Source organism: Mustelus asterias, chromosome 30 (genome assembly GCF_964213995.1).
Source record: "Mustelus asterias chromosome 30, sMusAst1.hap1.1, whole genome shotgun sequence".
NCBI classification, from domain to species: domain Eukaryota; kingdom Metazoa; phylum Chordata; class Chondrichthyes; order Carcharhiniformes; family Triakidae; genus Mustelus; species Mustelus asterias.
The window spans coordinates 11,735,428-11,753,845 of NC_135830.1; the positions used below are offsets into that span (position 1 = coordinate 11,735,428).

Below are 18,418 nucleotides of genomic sequence, written 5' to 3' on the forward strand. Positions count from 1 at the left end.
TTGATGATTTTCCTTGTGGGGTGGAGTTGTACATGGTCAGCCCCTGTGGCTTCTCCCCACTGTAAGAGTTTTAACAACACCAGGTTAAAGTCCAACAGGTTTATTTGGTCGCCAATGCCATTAGCTTTCAGAGCGCTGCTCCTTCGTCAGATGGAGTGGATATCTGCTCTCAAACAGGGCACAGACACAAAATCAAGTTACAGAATACTGATTAGAATGTGAATCTCTACAGCCAACCAGATCTTAAAGATACAGACAATGTGAGTGGAGGGAGTATTAAGCACAGGTTAAAGAGATGTGTATTGTCTCCAGACAGGCATACTTCTCCCCACTGGCATAACTCAATAAACTGTTTGTCAATTGAATCAGGCTTGAGTGTTGAATGATTCTTCTGAGTTCATTCCCAAAACACACTGGGTACATTACCACTGGAGACCAGGTATTGCCAAAACCTTCGGACAATACAAAGACTCATGAAAGCCAGTGCCCCAGTTTAAAGACATATCTTCTATTTGACCAACGATTGAAGGGAGAAATTATTGGACGGTGTTAATCCTGCTCTAGAAGAGAAGCATCCTGATCTAATAACTCTGACAGACAATCATTAGCATAGATCAATAATACATTCTTCATATCAATTCTCCTGCCTTTCATCAGGTGTGAACCAATCATTTTCAATACAAATCAATCATTAATTACACGTCATATACTTTAACCAATTGTATTTTACCCTCTGACATAATGGGTTTTCATTGGTCCGTAGAATCCGGACACTTCCTCCCCCTATTGCTGACTCTGCTTCCCCTTGTTGCTGAGCAACCCCAGAAGCTTAGCTACAAAGGTCAAAGTTAATGTTCCAATCGGCTCTTATTCCGTCACTGGCCAAACCAGACAAATGCACGTTTTCACGTCTGAGAAGACACTGTCTTGTCTGGCCAGTGTGAATCAATCATATTCATGAAGCTGCCTTTAGAAACTTTGTTAAAAACGTCCTTGAAAAGGTTGGTGCATTCTGTGGCTTCATTGTTCCGAAGAATGTAGCCTGTCTGTAAGTATCCCTGTACCATCATGCCTTGCAGCAGCCTGCCTTTGGCTAAAGTTTCCAATTGCTTTTAAAAATACAGCTCACATACATTTTAAAATCAGAAAATTCATGTTTAAATCAGAATTACTTGTTTAAATCTCTTACTGTGTTCACATGTGTAGACTGTTCCCTTGTTAGCTTCTAAGTCTGATTTAGTCATTTAACTCAATGCTGGTAGTTCTGTTAGTGTCTGAAATGCCTCATGGTTTAAAATTTCTCCAACCTATTAGGAACCTTCTCCAACAGCTCGCCATTGCGGAGCTCGGAGTACAGCACTTGTTTCAGGAGTCTTGTGTGGGGCTTGTGTACAATGTGCCCCGCCCATCGCAGCTGGTCAAGTGTGACCAGTGCCTCGATACTGGGGATATTGGCCTGGGAGAGGACACTCACGGTGGTAAGCCTATCCTGCCAGTGGATTTGCAGGATTTTGTGGAGGCAACGTTGGTGACATCTCTCCAGGGATTTGAGGTGTCTGCTGTACATTGTCCATGTTTCTGATGGATACAGGAGGGCAGGGACCACGGCTGCTCTGTAGACCATGAGCTTGTTGCTGGATTTGAGGTCTCGGGCTTTGAACTCTGTTCCTCAGGCGTCCGAAGCCTGCACTGGCGCATTGGAGTCGATGCTGGATTTCATCGTCGATGTCTGCCCGTGCCGACAGGAGGCTCCCGAGGTGTGGGGAATGATCCACGTTATCCAGGGGCTCACTGTGGATCTTGATGGGTCGGGGAGGGGGAGCAGGAATGGGCTGGTAGAGAACCTTTGTTTCCCAGATGTTTAGTCTGAGGCCCATTCTCTCATATGTCTCAGTGAATATGTTGACGAGTTTAAGCTTTTTGATTAGTGTCACAAGTGGGCTTACATTAACACTGCAATGAAGTTACTGTAAAAATGCCCTTGATCAACCTCTGAGTGTGCACACAGACTCACTCAGGTCGCGAACGAAGATCAGTCCATCGTTCAAGCCAGCCTCCCATCCATTGACACTGTCGACACTTCCCACTGCTTCGGAAAAGCAGCCAGCATAATTAAGGACCCCACGCACCCGGACATACTCTCTTCCGCTTTCTTCCATCGGGAAAAAGAAACAAAAGTCTGAGGACACGAACCAACCGACTCAAGAACAGCTTCTTCCCTGCTGCCATCAAACTTTTGAATGGACCTACCTCGCATTAAGTTGATGTTTCTCTGCACCCCAGCTATGACTGTAACATTCTGCACTCTCTCATTTCCTTCCTTATGTACGTTACGGTTTTTCTGTATCGCGTGCAAGAAATAATACTCTTCACTGTGTACTAATATGTGTCAATAATAAATCAAATCAAATACGCATTTTCTTCATTCATTTATGGGACATTTATTGCCATCCTAGTTGCCCTTGGAGGGCATTCGAGAGACAACCACATTGCTGTGGCTCTGGAGTCACATGTAGGCCAGGCCAGGTAAGGGCAGCAGATTTCCTTCCCTAAAGGGCACTGGTGAACCAGATGGGTTTTTCCGACAATCGACAATGGTTTCATGGTCATCAGTAGGTTCTTAATTTTATTTAATTGAATTCGAACCCGGGCCCCCAGAACATTAGTTGAATTTCTGGATTAATAGTCTAGCAATAATACCCACTGGGCCATCACCTCCCCCCCACCCCCCTTAGAGTCAGCGTACTGCAGCCCGATGACTGAGGCTGGGCTGGTCTTGGTTCTGGCCTGGAGGGGTCGGAGATTGAAAGTTTCCCACTGGTCCAGTCAGTTAGCTCGACTGCAGTGGGGAGCTTCATGGTGCTGGGGTGACATGTTGCTGCAGGAAAGGTGGGGATGAATGTTGGTGCGATGACGCAGCCCTGCTTGACCCCAGTTTGTACTCGTACCGATCGCCTCACCATAGGAAGGATGTGATTGCACTGGAGGGGGTGCAGAGGAGATTCACCAGGATGTTGCCTTGGATGGAGCAGCTGAGCTATAAGGAGAGACTCGATAGGCTTGGATTGTTTTCTTGAGAGCAGAGAAGGCTGAGGGGGGACATGATTGAGGTGTATAAGATTGTGAGGGGTATGGACAGAGTGGATAGGAAGCAGCTGTTCCCCTTAGTTGAAGGGTCAATAACGAGGGGGCATCATTTTAAGGTGAGGGGCAGGAGGTTTTGGGGATTTGAGGAAAAATGTTTTCACCCAGAGGGTGGTGGGAGTCTGGAATTCACTGTCTGGGAGGGGAGTGGAGGCAGGAAACCTCACAACCGTTAAAAAGCACATGGATGGGCACTTGAATGTTTTGACAGTTCAAACACCATCAGCCAAGTGCTGGAAAATGGATGAGTGTAAATTTAGTATAGTTTTGTCAGTGCAGACTCGATGGGCTGAAAGGCCTCTTCTGTACGGTATGACTCTATGACTTGTGAACTCGCTGGTGTTTCTGCAGTCGGGATGACTGAGTGAATCCCTTCCCACACACGGTGCAGGGGAATGGCCTCTCCCCAGTGTGAACTCGCTGGTGTGTCCGCAGGGCAGATGATGATCTGAATCTCTTTGTGCAGTGAGAGCAGCTGAAAGGTCTCTCCTCAGTGTGAATGCGCTGGTGGGACATCATTAGCTGAGAGCTTTTGAAATCCCTCCCACAGTCAGAGCATTTAAAGGGTCTCTCTTGGGTGTGAGTGACATTGTGCCTCAGCAAGTAGGGCAACTGACTGAAACCTTTCCCACACACAGAGCAAGTGAATGACCTCTCCCCCGTGTGAACTAACTGGTGTCTCCGCAGGCCTGATGCCACACTGAATCCTTTCCCACACACAGAGCAAGTGAACGGCCTCTCCCCAGTGTGAACTAACTGGTGTCTCCGCAGGCCTGATGCTACACTGAATCCTTTCCCACACACAGAGCAAGTGAACGGCCCCTCCCCAGTGTGAACTCGCTGATGGCTCTGCAAATCAATTAACTGAGTGAATCCCTTCCCACACACAGAGCAGATGAAAGGTCTCTCCCCAGTGTGAAATCGATGGTGTCTCTGCAGACTGGATAACCGAGTGAATCCTTTCCCACACTCAGAGCAAGTAAATGGCCTCTCCCCAGTGTGAACTCGCTGGTGTCTCTGTAAATCAATTATCTGAGTGTATCCCTTCCCACACACAGAGCAGGTGAACGGCCTCTCCCCAGTGTGACCGCGTCGATGAATTTCCAGCTGAGATGGAAAACTGAATCCTTTCCCACAGTCCCCACATTTCCACGGTTTCTCCATGGTGCGGGTGTCCTTGTGACTCTCCAGGTTAAACAATTAGTTAAATCTCAAACAGAACACGGGTACAGTCTCTCCCGCTGTGAATGCTGTGATGTATTTTCAGGCTGTGTAACTGGTTAAAGCTCTTTCCACACTCAGTGCACTGGAGCACTCTTACTCGGGTGTGTGTGTGTCTCGGTGCTTTTCCAGTCACACTGAAATTTAAAATCTCCTGAAGCAGACAGAACAGAGAAACATTTCCATTCTGGATTCAAAGGTCGATAATATTCAGGTCCCGACGAATTGAGGCCTCTGTCAGATGTTGATGTGACATTTGGTTTGAGATTTCTGTCTGTAAATCCTCACCTTCTGATATCCTGTAAAAGGAATTTACAAAAGTCATCACAGTCAGTACAGGATAGAAATTCAGAACAGACAGTTCTAGTTTCTATGGAACATTCTTTCCTCTCTCATTCCCCAAAAGCTGCAAATCTCCATCTCACACACTCTCCCTCCATTCTCACTCTGCTGTATCTAATATTCACCCTCCCAATTCTCCTGAAGGTGCTGATTGAGGCTGATTGACAGATCCATGCTCACTGCTTCCTGTCCTGGACACAGGGAGCTGAAAATCTCCATGCAGGCTGCCAGACAGATGTCTATAATACTGGATAAAAGTGTAATATACAGGACATTATTTGAATTGTGATAGAGCAGGTATTTGAGGAAGATTTATACTTGGGTAGGGAGAGCACATGATCTGGAACTCGCTGCCCATAAGGATGGTGGAACAGAAGATGAATGGGAAAGACATCCCATGATATAGTGGGATCTGGAAAGCAGAATTTATTTCCCTTTCCAAAAGAGAAAATGCTGGAAAATCTCAGCAGGTCTGGCAGCATCTGTGAGGAGAGAAAAGAGCTGACGTTGAGGCCAGATGACCGTTTGTCAAAGCTATTTCCCTTTCTTTCCTTCTCTGCCACCGCTCTGCCTCGTCAATAAGACATTGGGACTCAGAGGGTTGATGCAGTTTGATGGACAAGTTGTCTCCATTCTGAACAATGGGGAACAAGCTCCTCCCACTCATTGACAATATTACCCCCTAAAACGATGCCGGCCTGCGCATGCGCCTTGTTGCATATTGCCCCCAATAAAGATGGCGGCCATGAACACGGCCCGAACATGAGGAGCTGCGGTACCGCTCGGTACAAACTGGGTCCGTGAAGCTCTTTACCGAGGTTCGTGGCTGACACAACCTGCTTACGCAGCGTTTCCGTCCACCCGCGAGATCCCTCGCCCCCTCCGTACCGTCAATCACCGCTAATCTATCTCCGAGCCGAAAAAACAGCCCGTCTCCGTCGCCATTACCCACAATGCGCATGCTCCAGTCAGAGCGGGCTCCGCCCCTCATTCACTGTGATTGGTTGGAGGTCCGAGCGGGAAAGGCTGGTCCTCCAGCCCCTTCTCTTCCCATTGGTCCGGGCATTGTGACGGTGGCTTGCCGTTTGTCCAATAATAACAGTGACAGAGTCTCAGTGTAACAGTGACCCACACAGGCTCCAATACAATCAGAGTGGGGATGGAGCACAGAGACAACACAGCAAAGCTCTGACTTACTCTGAGTGTAACAATGACACACACAGGCTCCAATACAATCAGAGTGGGGATGGAGCATAGAGACAACACAGCAAAGCACTGACTTACTCTGAGTGTAACAATGACACACATAGGCTCCAATACAATCAGAGTGGGGATGGAGCACAGAGACAACACAGCAAAGCACTGACTTACTCTGAGTGTAACAATGACACACACAGACTCCAATACAATCAGAGTGGGGATGGAGCACAGAGACAACACAGCAAAGCACTGACTTACTCTGAGTGTAACAATGACACACACAGACTCCAATACAATCAGAGTGGGGATGGAGCACAGAGACAACACAGCAAAGCTCTGACTTACTCTGAGTGTAACAATGACACACACAGACTCCAATACAATCAGAGTGGGGATGGAGCATAGAGACAACACAGCAAAGCACTGACTTACTCTGAGTGTAACAATGACACACACAGGCTCCAATGCAATCAGAGTGGGGATGGAGCACAGAGACAACACAGCAAAGCACTGACTTCAAAACAGAAAATGCTGCAAAACCTCAGCAAGTCTGACAGCAACTGTGGAGAGAGATTCCATGATGTGGAGATGCCGGTGTTCGACTGGGGTAAGCCCAGTAAGAAGTCTCACAACACCAGGTTAAAGTCCAACAGGTTTATTTGGTAGCACAAGCCACAAGCTTTCGGAGCGCTGCCCCTTCGTCAGATGAGTGGGAGTTCTGTTCACAAACAGGGCATATAAAGACACAAACTCAATTTACAGAATAATGGTTGGAATGCGAGTCTTTACAGGTAATCAAGTCTTAAAGGCACAGACAATGTGAGTGGAGGGAGCATTAAGCACAGGTTAAAGAGATGTGTATTGTCTCCAGCCAGGACAGTAAGTGAGATTTTGCAAGTCCAGGCAAGTTGTGGGGGTTACAGATAGTGTGACATGAACCCAAGATCCCAGTTGAGGCCGTCCTCATGTGTGCGGAACTTGGCTATCAGTCTCTGCTCAGCGACTCTGCGTTGTTGTGTCGTGAAGGCCGCCTTGGAGAATGCTTACCCGAAGATCAGAGGCCGAATGCCTGTTTTACACAGCACATGGTCATTCTGAATGGAGAATCTCTGAGTTGTACAATTCACCTCATTCAGGAGCCAGATTGTCTGCTCAGAAAGAGGAAGGTTTCTGTGACACCAATGAAAAGCAACACACACACTCACAGACACCCTCACACACAGAGTCTCACACCCTGCAAATTATCTCCTGTCACTTTTAGTCGTTTTGAAATAAATCCTGAATGAACTATAAAATCATTCATAAGTACTTGTTGAGATTCCCCTGAAAGACATCTATACTGTTCATTTCACTCCCTGTAGTTGTGATTTCCATATTCTCGCCACTCTTTGTGTAGATAAATTTATCCTGGATTTCCTATTGGATTTCTTAGTGACTGTTTTATATTGATTGTCTCCAGTTTCCCAGTAACTTCACTGCAGTGTTAATCTAAGCCTACTTGTGACTAATAAATAAATTTTACTTTTTGCTCTTCCCCACAAGAGGAAACACTATTTCTGTATCTAAGCATTTTATAATTTTGAGGACCTCTGCTCAGGTTACCCCTCAGCCTTCATTTCTCAAGAAAGAAGAACTAGCCTGTCAATCCTTTCCTGATAAAAAAACCACACACGTTTTGAAAATCATTTATGGGATGTGGGCATTGCTGGCTTGGCCAGCATTTATGGCTAATCCCTGATTGCCCTTGAGAAGGTGGTGGTGAGCTGCCTTCTACATTAAAATCTCATCATTAAAATCTTCTCTGCACCCTTTCCAGTGCCTGGATATTTTTTTTAATAATACGGTGACCAGAATGGTATGCAGTGGTCAGTAAGATTCTTGATCAGAGAGTCACAGATTTTCCAAAAGTGGTTTGAGTTTATCCATGGTTTTAAATTAGATTCTTAGGAAGCAACAATTTAAAAATGATGTATAGTAAACATGGAAAAAAAACAAGACCTATGGCAGGTGAGTAACCGAGGCCCCAGCACTGATCCTGCGTTACCCAAATAGTCACTGCCTGCCAGTTGGAAAAAGACCCGTTTAATCCTACTCTTTGTCTCCTGTCTGCCAATCAGTTTTCTACCCATCTCAGTACAACAGCCCCAATCCCATGTGCTTTAGTTTTTGTGAAGAAGTTGCCGAGTTGGCAGACGAGGGGAATCGGGTTCACGTTATCTATCTCAGGGCATAATCATCAACAACTTGTGTTTACACAGAGTGTTGTGGGGCTGGAGGAGGTTACCGAGATACTGAGGAACTTTTTTAAATTCATTTTTACTGGATATAGGCGTCACTGGCTGGGCCAGCATTTCTTGCCCAGCCCTAACTGCCCTCCATTTCAGAGGGCATTTGAGAGTCAACCACATTGCTGGTCTGGAGTCACATGTAGGCCAGACCAGGTAAGGACAGCAGGTTTCCTTTTCTAAAGGACGTTACTGAACCAAATGGGTTTTTACGACAATTGATTAATGGTTAACGTTTGTCATTAGACTTTTAATCCAAGATTTTAATTGAATACAAATTTCACCATTGACTGTGGTGGGATTCGAACCTGGGTCCCCAGAGCCTTACCCTGAGTCCAGTGATAATTCCACTGTGCCGCTGCCTCCCCTATTCATCCAATTGTTATTGTTTATCTCAGGGCGCAGAAACAACAGAATCTAACTTTGCCGGTCACACATGACGTCGTCTATGTTTCAGCAGGCTGTAATACTGATTAAATCCCTTCCCACACATGGAGCAGTTGAAAGGTTTTGCCCCAGTGTGAACTCGCTGGTGTCTCTGCAGGCGGGATGGATCAGTGAATCCCTTCCCACACAGGGAGCAGGTGAACGGTTCTGTCGCAGTGTGAGCTCGCTGGTGTTTCAGCATATAGGATGAATCAGTGAATCCCTTCCCACACACAGAGCAGGTGAACGGCTTCTCCCCGGTGTGAATGCGTTGGTGTCTCAGCAGGCCAGACGACTGAGCAAATCCCTTTCCACACACAGAGCACAGGAACGGCCTCTCCCCGGTGTGAATGCGTTTGTGTTTCAGCAGATCATCACTTCTTTTAAAGGTCTTATTGCATTCTGAGCATTGAAAAGGTCTCTGATCAGAGTGAATGTGTTGGTGTTGATTGCAGGAGGAAAACTGAGCAAATCTTTTGCCGCAAATGGAGCAGGAGAACGGCTTCTCCCCTGTGTGAATGCGGCGGTGTCTCCAGAGGCTGGATGACTCCGTGAAAGCCTTCCCACACACAGAGCAGCTGAATGCCTTCTCCCCGGTGTGAATAGGCCGGTGACTTAGCAGATGCTGCAAACAAGTAAATGCTTTCCCACAAACAGGGCAAACGTATGGCCTCTCCCCAGTGTGAGTGCCCTGGTGTCTCAGCAGACTAATCCTTCTTTTGAAGGTCTTCTCACATTTAAAGCATTTAAAATGTCTCTTCTGAAAATGAATCTGTTGGTGAACGGTGCAGTGGGAGGACTGAGTGAATCTCTTCCCACACTGAGAGCAGCTGAATGGCCTGTCCTTGGTGTGAACTTGTTGGTGCTCAGTGAGATGCACTGAGTCGCTGAATGACTCCCCACAGTGAGAGCAGCTGAACGGTCTCTCGTGTGTGTGAAGGAGCTGGTGCTCTGCAAGGCGGGAGGACTGGCTGAACCTCTTCCCGCAGTGGGAGCAGCTGAACGGTCTCTCGTCAGTGTGAAGGAGCTGGTGTTGGGCCTGTTCCTCAGAAGTTTCAATGCTTTGCCCAGAGTCAGAGCTTTGAAGAGGCTTCTGAATAATGTGATCGAGTTGGTGAGCCAGTAGGTTGGACGAACACATGAATTTCTTCCCACACACGGAGCAGGTGAATGAACTCTCACTATTGCGAGTTCGCTGTCGTGTCAGCATGTTTTCCAGCTGATCAATCCCTTCCCACAGGAGGAGCAAGGAAACAGATTCTCACCAGTTTCCAACTGAGATGGTCAATTAAATCCCTTCAGATGTACAAATCTTCAAATCCCAATGAATTGATTGACTCTGTCTGACGTGAGATTTGATTGTCCAGACTGCAAATCCTCCTCTTCTATTTCCTGTAAAATAAGTTTACAAAGAATTACGTGGCTGGCACGGTGGCACAGTGGTTAGTCCTCCTGCCTCACAGCGCCAGGGACCTGGGTTCGATTCCGGCCTTGGTTACCTGTCTGTGTGGAGTTTACACAGTAAGGAGACTAACAACACCAGGTTAAAGTCCAACAGGTTTATTTGGTCGCAAAAGCCACCAGCTTTCGGAGCGCTGCTGTGTGGAGTTTGCACATTCTCTACTTGTCTGCGTGGGTTTCCTCCGGGTGCTCCAGTTTTCTCCCACAGTCCAAAGATATTCAGGTTAGGTGGATTTCATGCTAAATTATCCATTTTTCCCCAGGGTGTGTAGGTTAGGGAGATTAGTGGGGTAAATAAGTTGGGTTATGTTGTTGGGGCCTTGGTGGGATGCTCTGTCAGAGAGTTGACTTGATGGGCCAAATAGCCTCCTTCCGAACTGTGGAATTCTATGAATATATCTATCCTGGACTGACAGTGGTGACTTTTGTAAACTCCCTTTACAGGATATTGGAAAGGAGGATTTACAGCAAGAAAACACAAACCAAACATCACGTTGAGATCTGACAGTCACTCGGATCATTAGGAGCTGATTGTTATTGTCTTTGAACAGGGAAGGAGAATTGTTTGTTCTGTCTGTGACAATACACAAACAGGCCATTCGGTTTATTGAGTCTGTACTGGAGTTTATACTCCACATGAGTCTCCTCTCATTCTGATCACCACATCTCAGCTTTTCAGTTGAAATTTCCATCCCTTTTCTCCCATAGGCTCGTATATTTTCCTTTTGAAAGCATCTAAAGTATTTGTGTCAACCACTTCGAGTCGCAGTGAGTTCCATATTCTAACAACTGTCTGAAGAAAGAAACATCTTCTATTTTCCTGTTTGATTTATTTGTTGTCTGTTCATGGTTCCCAGTAATGGAAAAACCAACAAGTGAAAACATTCCATTCACATCTACCTACTTATCCCATTCAGAAAGCCCATATCAGAAGAGACAACATTTTCTCTTGGTTTGAGTTTGTTGTGTGTAAATCCTCCCTTTCTCACCCCCTTAACAAAAAATATCCAAAATTCATCACGATAGAAAATCCAGGTACAAGTAATTCAGAAAGCTATTATTTGTTATGAGGGGAATGGAGTGAAAGCAGTGAAGTTATGTTTCAGTTGCACACGGTGAGTCTGTATCTGGAGCAATGTCTACATTTCGATTTCCTTAGTTAAGGAAAAATATAAGTGCATTAGAAGAAGTTCATAGTAGGTTTAGTCGACTAACACCTGGAATAGGTGGATTGTCTGATGAGGAGCAGTGAGACAGTCTCTGCTCAAGTTTAGCTTCTGCTCGAGTTTAAAAGAGTAAGAGGCAACTTAATTTAAACCTTTCACATCCTGAAAGGTCTTGGATGCAGAGATTCATAGAGTCATAGAGGTTTACAGCGTGGAAACAGGCCCTTCAGTCCAACTTGTCCATGCCGCCCCTTTTTTTAACCCCGAAGCTAGTCCCAATTGCCCGCATTTGGCCCATATCCCTCTATACCCATCATACCCATGTAACTGTCAAAACGCTTTTCAAAAGACAAAATTGTACCCGCCTCTACTACTACCTCTGGCAGTTTGCTCAAGACACTCACCACCCTCTGTATGAAAATATTGCCCCTCTCGACTCTTTTTATCTCTCCCCTTAAACCTATGACCTCTAGTTTTAGACTCCCCTACCTTTGGGAAAAGATATTGACTATCTATCTATCTACCTCATTATTTTATAGACTGCTATAAGATCACCCCTATGCCTCCTGCGCTCCAGAAAAAAAAGTCCCAGTCTATCCAGTCTCGCCTTATAACCACCAAGTCCCTGTAGCATTCTCGTAAATCTTTTCTGCACTCTTTCTTGTTTAATACCATGCTTTCTGTAATAGGTTGACCAGAACTGCACACAGTATTCCAAGTGTGGCCTTACCAATGTCTTGTACAACTTCAACAAGACGTCCCAACTCCTGTATTCAATGTTCTGACCAATGAAACCAAGCATGCCGAATGCCTTCTTCACCACTCTGTCCACCTGTGACTCCACTTTCAAGGAGCTATGAATCTGTTCTCCTAGATCTCTTTGTTCTATAACTCCCCAATGCCCTACCATTAACTGAGTAAGTCCTGCCCTGGTTTGATCTACCAAAACGCATCACTTCGCATTTATCTAAATTAAACTCCATCTGGCATTCGTCAGCCCACTGGCCCAATTGATCAAGATTCCATTGCAATCAGAGATAATTTTCTTCACTGTCCACTATGCCACAATCCTGGTGTCTGCAAACGTACTAACCATGCCTCCTAAATTCTCATCCACATCATTCATATAAATGATAAATAACAGTGGACGCAACACCAATCCCTGAGGCACACCACTGGTCACAGGCCTCCAGTTTGAAAAACAATCCTCTACAACCATCCTGTCTTCTGTCATGAAGGGGCAGTGCTCTGAAAGCTTGTGGCTTGTGCTACCAAATAAACCTGTTGGACTTTAACCTGGTGTTGTGAGACTTTTTCTGTCATCAAGCCAATTTTGTACCGATTTGCTACCTCACCCTGGATCCTGTGAGATTTAACCTTATGCAACAATTTACCATGTGGTATCTTGTCAAAGGCCTTGCTAAAGGTCATGTAGAGAACATCAACTGCACTGCCCTCATCTACCTTCTTGGTTACCCATTCAAAAAACTCAATCAAATTTGTGAGATATGATTTTCCACTCCAAAGCCATGTTGTCTCTAAATGCCACTCACATGACTGTCTCTAATCAGTCCTTGTGTCTCTAAATGCCTGTAGATTCTGTCTCTCAAAATACCTTCTAAAAACTTGCTCGAACTGTTGGTTACTCTTATGGGAGAATCTTGGGGTCACTATTTAAAAAACAGTGCTGCCCATAGAGAGAGATGAGATGTTTTTCTCTCAGTGGGTTGTGACTCCGTTCCTCAAAAGTGGAAGTAGAGCCTGATTTCAATTAGATATATCTCTTGGGGCTAAAGGGATATTATGGGGTGGGGGGTGGGATTAGGGTATTGAATTCGAGGATCAGCCATGACTATAATGAATGGCAGGGAATGCTCAAAGAGCTGAATGGTCTACTTCCGCTTCTATGTAAACATGAGGAGCCTGGGGCTGAAGTGTAATGAAAAGGCTATAAGACATAGGAGCAGAATTGGGCCACTCGGCCCATTGAGTCTGCTCCACCATTCAATCATGGCTGATTCTCCTATCTTTTTCCCATAACCCCTGATCTGCTTATTAATCAACAACCTATCTATCTCTGTCTTAAAGACACTCAATGACCTGGCCTCCACAGCCTTCTGCAACAAAGGGTTCCACAGATTGACCACTCTCTGGCTGAAGAAATTCCTCCTCATCTGTTTTAAAGGATCATCCCCTTAGTCTGAGGTTGTGCCCGCTGGTTCTAGTTTTTCCTACCAGTGGAAACATCCTCTCCACGTCCACTCTGTCCAGGCCTCGCCGTATCCTGTAAGTTTCAATAATTTCCTCCTCAACCTTCTAAACTCCAACGAGTACAAAAGCCGTGTAACCGCTTCATGTAAGTACTCAGGGATGCAACCCCTCACACTGAATATGTACATGACCCATTAACTTCTCTCGGCTGCAAACGTCAGGTGCAGCCTGGGAGTGGGTGAAGCTGTTTGAAAATCTATTGTTCATTGTTGGTATGCATTTGGACCCGGTGGGTGCATTACGACCCGGTGGGAGCAGAAACACAAAGACCCGCCCACTCACGGTTGCGTCACCAAGCCACCAACGCGTGCGCTCTGCTCTCCGCTGGATCAAGATGGCGGCCGTTAACCTGAGCTTCGTCTCGGGAAAAAGACCTGAAGCTGCAAACACGGGACCTACGGGCTCATATTCGAGGTTTGAGGCCTTCACCAGATACTTAGACACCCTCTCCGTCCATCCGCCGGTTCCATTGCTCCCTCTATGTTTCTGCATCCTTACCGGCTGCTGATGAGACAGAGAAACTTCTCTCCAGTTGCTGTCACCCGCACTGCGAACGCCGTTGCTTACTGCGCATGTGCATCTCTCCCATGCAAAGAATAGAGAACTCTTCCTATTGGTCCGGGCCCTCATTCAGTGCGATTGGTTGGAGGACCAGCCGCTCCGGGGCTCGGTCCTCCAGTCCCGCCCCTCATTCACTCCGATTGGTTGGGGGACCAGCCCCGCCCCCTCTTCCTATTGGTCCGGAGCTGCCGTCAATCAATCCCCGGGCATTGTGATGTGGAGCATGCGCTGTGTCATTGCTGTCCTTGGCGCTTGTTTGTTCCGGAGAAGCGGAGTCAGCGTTAGGCGGTGGCTGGGAGGATTTGGAAACACTTTGTGGATCCGCAAACCCTTCAGAATCATTGTCAGCTCCCTGGTTTGCAGCTGCGGGGCTTCTCCCTCCCTCCCTCCCGGGAACAGGCCCAGGTTAACGGCCCCATCCTGGCTCAGCCACTGGAGGATGGTTCACATCAGAGGATGGGGGAGGGGGACAATAAATAAGAGGTTACACTTTGGCCTCAAATCAATGAGGACTCTGATCTCTGGGAAGGAAGGAAACCCTGGGAGGTGGGCGGGGAGGATTCACAAACACCCGCTGGAGGCCCCAACACCCCCAATAAGACCCATTGGTTTTATTGTCAGTCTGCAGACAGGAGCTGGAGAACTGAACCCAGACAGAGGAGAGGGAGGGAGAAAACTAGGAGTGGAGGAAAGAAATGGTGAGATGGGTTTGGATTTCAGCCCAGGGAGGAGGGAGAGTGTGTGGGATGGGGATTTACAGATTTGGGGGAACAAGAGAGAAAAAAATGTTCCAGAAAAACTATAATTATCTGTTTTGATTTGTTTTCCTATGATGACAGTGGTTTTGTAAACTTCTTTTGCAGAATATTTGAAGTGGAAGTTTTACAGACATGAAACTCAAATCAAAATTCTTACTAGTATTTCACAGTTGCTCAATTTATCAGCATATGAACACCGTCAACCTTTGAATGTGGGAGGAAAAATGTTTCTCTGTTCTTTCTGGGAAAAGATTTCAAACATCAGTGTGATTGGAAAAGCACCGAGACACATGCACACACCGGAGTGAGCGCGTTCCAGTGAACTGACTGTGGAAAGAGCTTTAACCAGTTACACAGCTTGAAAAAATATCACCCCACTCAAAGTGAGGTGAAACTGTACATGTTCTGTGTACAGATGAATCTTGAACTGATTGTCCAACCCGGAGAGACACAAGGATACTGGTGCCATGGAGAAAAGATGGAAATGTGGGGACTGTGGGAAGGGATTCCGTTGCCCGTCTGACCTGGAAACTCATCAACGGGTTCACACTGGGGAGAGACCATTCACCTGTTCCACGTGTGGGCAGGGATTTAGCAAGTCATCCACACTGCAGTCACACCTGCGAGTTCACACTGGAGAGAGGCCATTCATCTGCTCTGTGTGTGGGAAAGGATTCACTCAGTCAACCAACTTGCTGACACACCATCGAGTTCACACCAGGGAGAGACCATTTACTTGCTCCAAGTGTGGGAAGGGATTCACTCAGTCATCCAACCTGCTAATACACCAGCGAGTTCACACTGGAGAGAAGTCATTCACCTGCTTTGAGTGTGGGAAGAGATTCACACAGTCATCCAACCTGCTGATACACCAGCGAATTCACACTGGAGAGACACCGTTCACCTGCTCTGCATGTGGGAAGGGATTCAGCAGATTATCTATCCTGCAGGAGCACCAGCGCATTCACACCAGGGAGAGGCCATTCACCTGCTCTGTTTGTGGGCAGAGATTTACTTGGTCCTCCCTCCTGCTGAGACACAGGCGAGTTCACAAGTGATTGCATGAGTTGGATTCTGTTGTTGTTCCTGCTGCTAATCGCATCCAGGACTGAAACATGTTTATTCATACAGGATGTTGATGGGAGGTGTGTGTCTGTAATTGTTTTGAGTGAATTGAAATTATGAGTTGAACCATCGAATCCCTATGGTGCAGAAGGAGGCCTTTCGGCCCATCAAATCTGCACTGACTCTTTGGTAAAGGAATCTGTTATTGTTCGTGTTGTTTCCAAGTTACCCATTAGTCATGTAGATTTTATACTGGGAAATGACGTAGTTCACAGTATAGTGTTTAGAAACAGAGAAAATAGAAAGAGGAGTAGGCCATTCGGCCCATCGAGCCTGCTCCACTATTCATTTCGATCATAGCTGATCATCAATTTCAATATCCTGATCCCGCCTTCCCCCCCATATCCCTTGCTCCCTTTAGCCCCAAGAGCTATATCTAATTTCTTCTTGAAATCACACAATGTTTTGGCCTCAACTACTTTCTATGGTAATGAATTCCACAGATTCACCACCCTCTGGGTGAAGATGTTTCTCTTCACCTCAGTCCAGTTCTGGACTCCCCCACCATCCGGAACATTCTTCCTGAATCTACCCTGTCTAATCCTGTTAGAATTTTATATGTTTCTATGAGATCCCCTTTCACTTTTCTAAACCCCAATGAATATCATCCTAACCGACTTAATCTCTCCTCATATGACAGACCTGCCATCCCAGGAATCAGCCTGATAAACCACAACCAGGAACAGTTACCATTGTTCAGAAGTTATCCATGAGTAAAAACTCCTCAACGATTTGTATTCCAGTTAAAGAATTGATTCAAATAAAAATGCTGATGTATCCACCCCAGTAATAGACAAAAGACTTAAGGCCTCATAGTGACTTTGAAGGGTTGTTAACACTAAACATTGAATTAAATGTGCTTGTCAGTGCTGAGATAATATAGGATATAACAACAGGAGTTCAATCAAATCAACTGTTCACAGTTGATCATTTAAAACCTCAAAATGATGTGGTTTGTAAATTGTGCAGAAGATTCAATCTATTCATAAAATAAAGATCAAAAATGAAGAAGTTGTTGATATCCCTCTAAAAGAGTTAATAAAATTCATTCTGAATGGCATGAGGAAAAACTGAAGGATTACAGAATGTTGGAATTGTGGGAAGGGATTCAAAGCCCCATTTCAACTGGAAATTCACCGACACATCCACACTGGGAAAAGACCTTTTACCTGCTTTGAATGTGGGAAGAGATTCACTCAGTCATCACACCTGCAGACACACAAGCGAGTTCATATTGGGGTGAGGCCATTCACCTGCACTGAGTGTGGGAAGGGATTCAAAGATTCATCTACCCTGTGGACACACCAGTGAGTTCACACCAGGGAGAGACCATTCACCTGCGCTGAATGTGAGAAAGGATTCATTCAGTTATCCAAGATTTCCACGGTTTCTCCATAGTGTTGCTGTCCTTGTGAATCTACAAGATTGATGATCAACTGAAGCTTCGTCCACACACACACAACACGTATATAGGGATGTCAGGAATAAAAGAATGACTAGGGTAAGATTCGGGCCAATCAAGGACAGTAGTGGGAAGTTGTGTGTGGAGTCTGAAGAGATAGGAGAGGTGTTAAATGAATATTTTTCGTCAGTATTCACGCAGGAAAAAGACAATGTTGTCGAGGAGAATACTGAAATACAGGCTATTGGACTAGATGGGATTGAGGTTAATAAGGAGGAGGTGTGAGCAATTCTGGAAAGTGTGAAAATAGATAAGACCCCTGGGCCGGATGGGATTTATCCTAGGATTCTCTGGGAGGCTAGGGAGGAGATTGCAGAGCCTTTGGCTTTGATCTTTATGTCGTCATTGTCTACAGGAATAGTGCCAGAAGACTGGAGGATAACAAATGTTGTCCCCTTGTTCAAGAAGGGGAGTAGAGACAAACCTGGTAATTATAGACCAGTGAGCCTTACTTCTGTTGTGGGCAAAGTTTTGGAAAGGATTAGAAGAGATAGGATTTATAATCATCTAGAAAGGAATAATTTGATTAGGGATAGTCAACACGGTTTTGTGAAGGGTAGGTCGTGCCTCACAAACCTTATTGAGTTCTTTGAGAAGGTGACCAAAGAGGTGGATGAGGGTAAAGCAGTTGATGTGGTGTATATGGATTTCAGCAAAGCGTTTGGTAAGGTTCCCCATGGTAAGCTATTGCAGAAAATGCGGACGCATGGGATTGAGGGTGATTTAGCGGTTTGGATCAGGAATTGGCTAGCTGTAGGAAGACAGAGGGTGGTGTTTGATGGGAAATGTTCATCTTGGAGTTCAGTTACTAGTGGTGTATCGCAAGGATCTGTTTTGGGGCCACTGCTGTTTGTCATTTTTATAAATAGAACAGTACAGCACAGAACAGGCCCGTCGGCCCACGATGTTGTGCCGAGCTTTATCTGAAACCAAGATCAAGCTATCCCACTCCCTATCATCCTGGTGTGCTCCATGTACCTATCCAATACATAAGAC

General features: G+C 45.9%; 3 protein-coding genes across 4 annotated transcripts in view; all 3 read right to left on the reverse strand.

Annotated features, from left to right (window-relative positions):
* The window catches only part of LOC144481043 (uncharacterized), a 420,433-nt gene that overhangs the window by 24,109 nt on the left and 377,906 nt on the right, over positions 1-18,418 (reverse strand). The window lies entirely within an intron of this gene.
* The window catches only part of LOC144480676 (uncharacterized), a 41,197-nt gene that overhangs the window by 3,594 nt on the left and 19,185 nt on the right, over positions 1-18,418 (reverse strand). The window contains exons 4-6 of the mRNA XM_078200272.1: positions 13,799-14,020; positions 3,481-4,329; positions 1,636-1,916 (exon numbers count right to left, since the gene is read on the reverse strand). Coding sequence (XP_078056398.1) covers positions 1,636-1,916; positions 3,481-4,329; positions 13,799-14,020 — 1,352 coding nt within the window. The remainder of the gene's footprint in view (positions 1-1,635; positions 1,917-3,480; positions 4,330-13,798; positions 14,021-18,418) is intronic.
* On the reverse strand, positions 6,549-14,204 carry LOC144481011 (uncharacterized). Of its 2 annotated transcripts, none has more exons than XM_078200637.1 (2): positions 14,015-14,204; positions 6,549-10,010 (listed from the first exon to the last, which is right to left on the reverse strand). In XM_078200637.1, exon 2 carries the CDS (start codon positions 9,826-9,828, stop codon positions 8,623-8,625), a length of 1,206 nt encoding a protein of 401 aa, XP_078056763.1. In that variant the 5' UTR covers positions 9,829-10,010; positions 14,015-14,204; the 3' UTR covers positions 6,549-8,622. The 2 variants fall into 2 exon arrangements, with proteins under 2 accessions (XP_078056763.1, XP_078056764.1); XM_078200638.1 differs by having other exon boundaries at positions 13,799-14,071.

Bases quoted from the DNA above. Each gene is read 5' to 3' on its own strand.
- LOC144481011 (XM_078200637.1), bottom strand. From the start codon at position 9,828: ATGCTGACACGACAGCGAACTCGCAATAGTGAGAGTTCATTCACCTGC.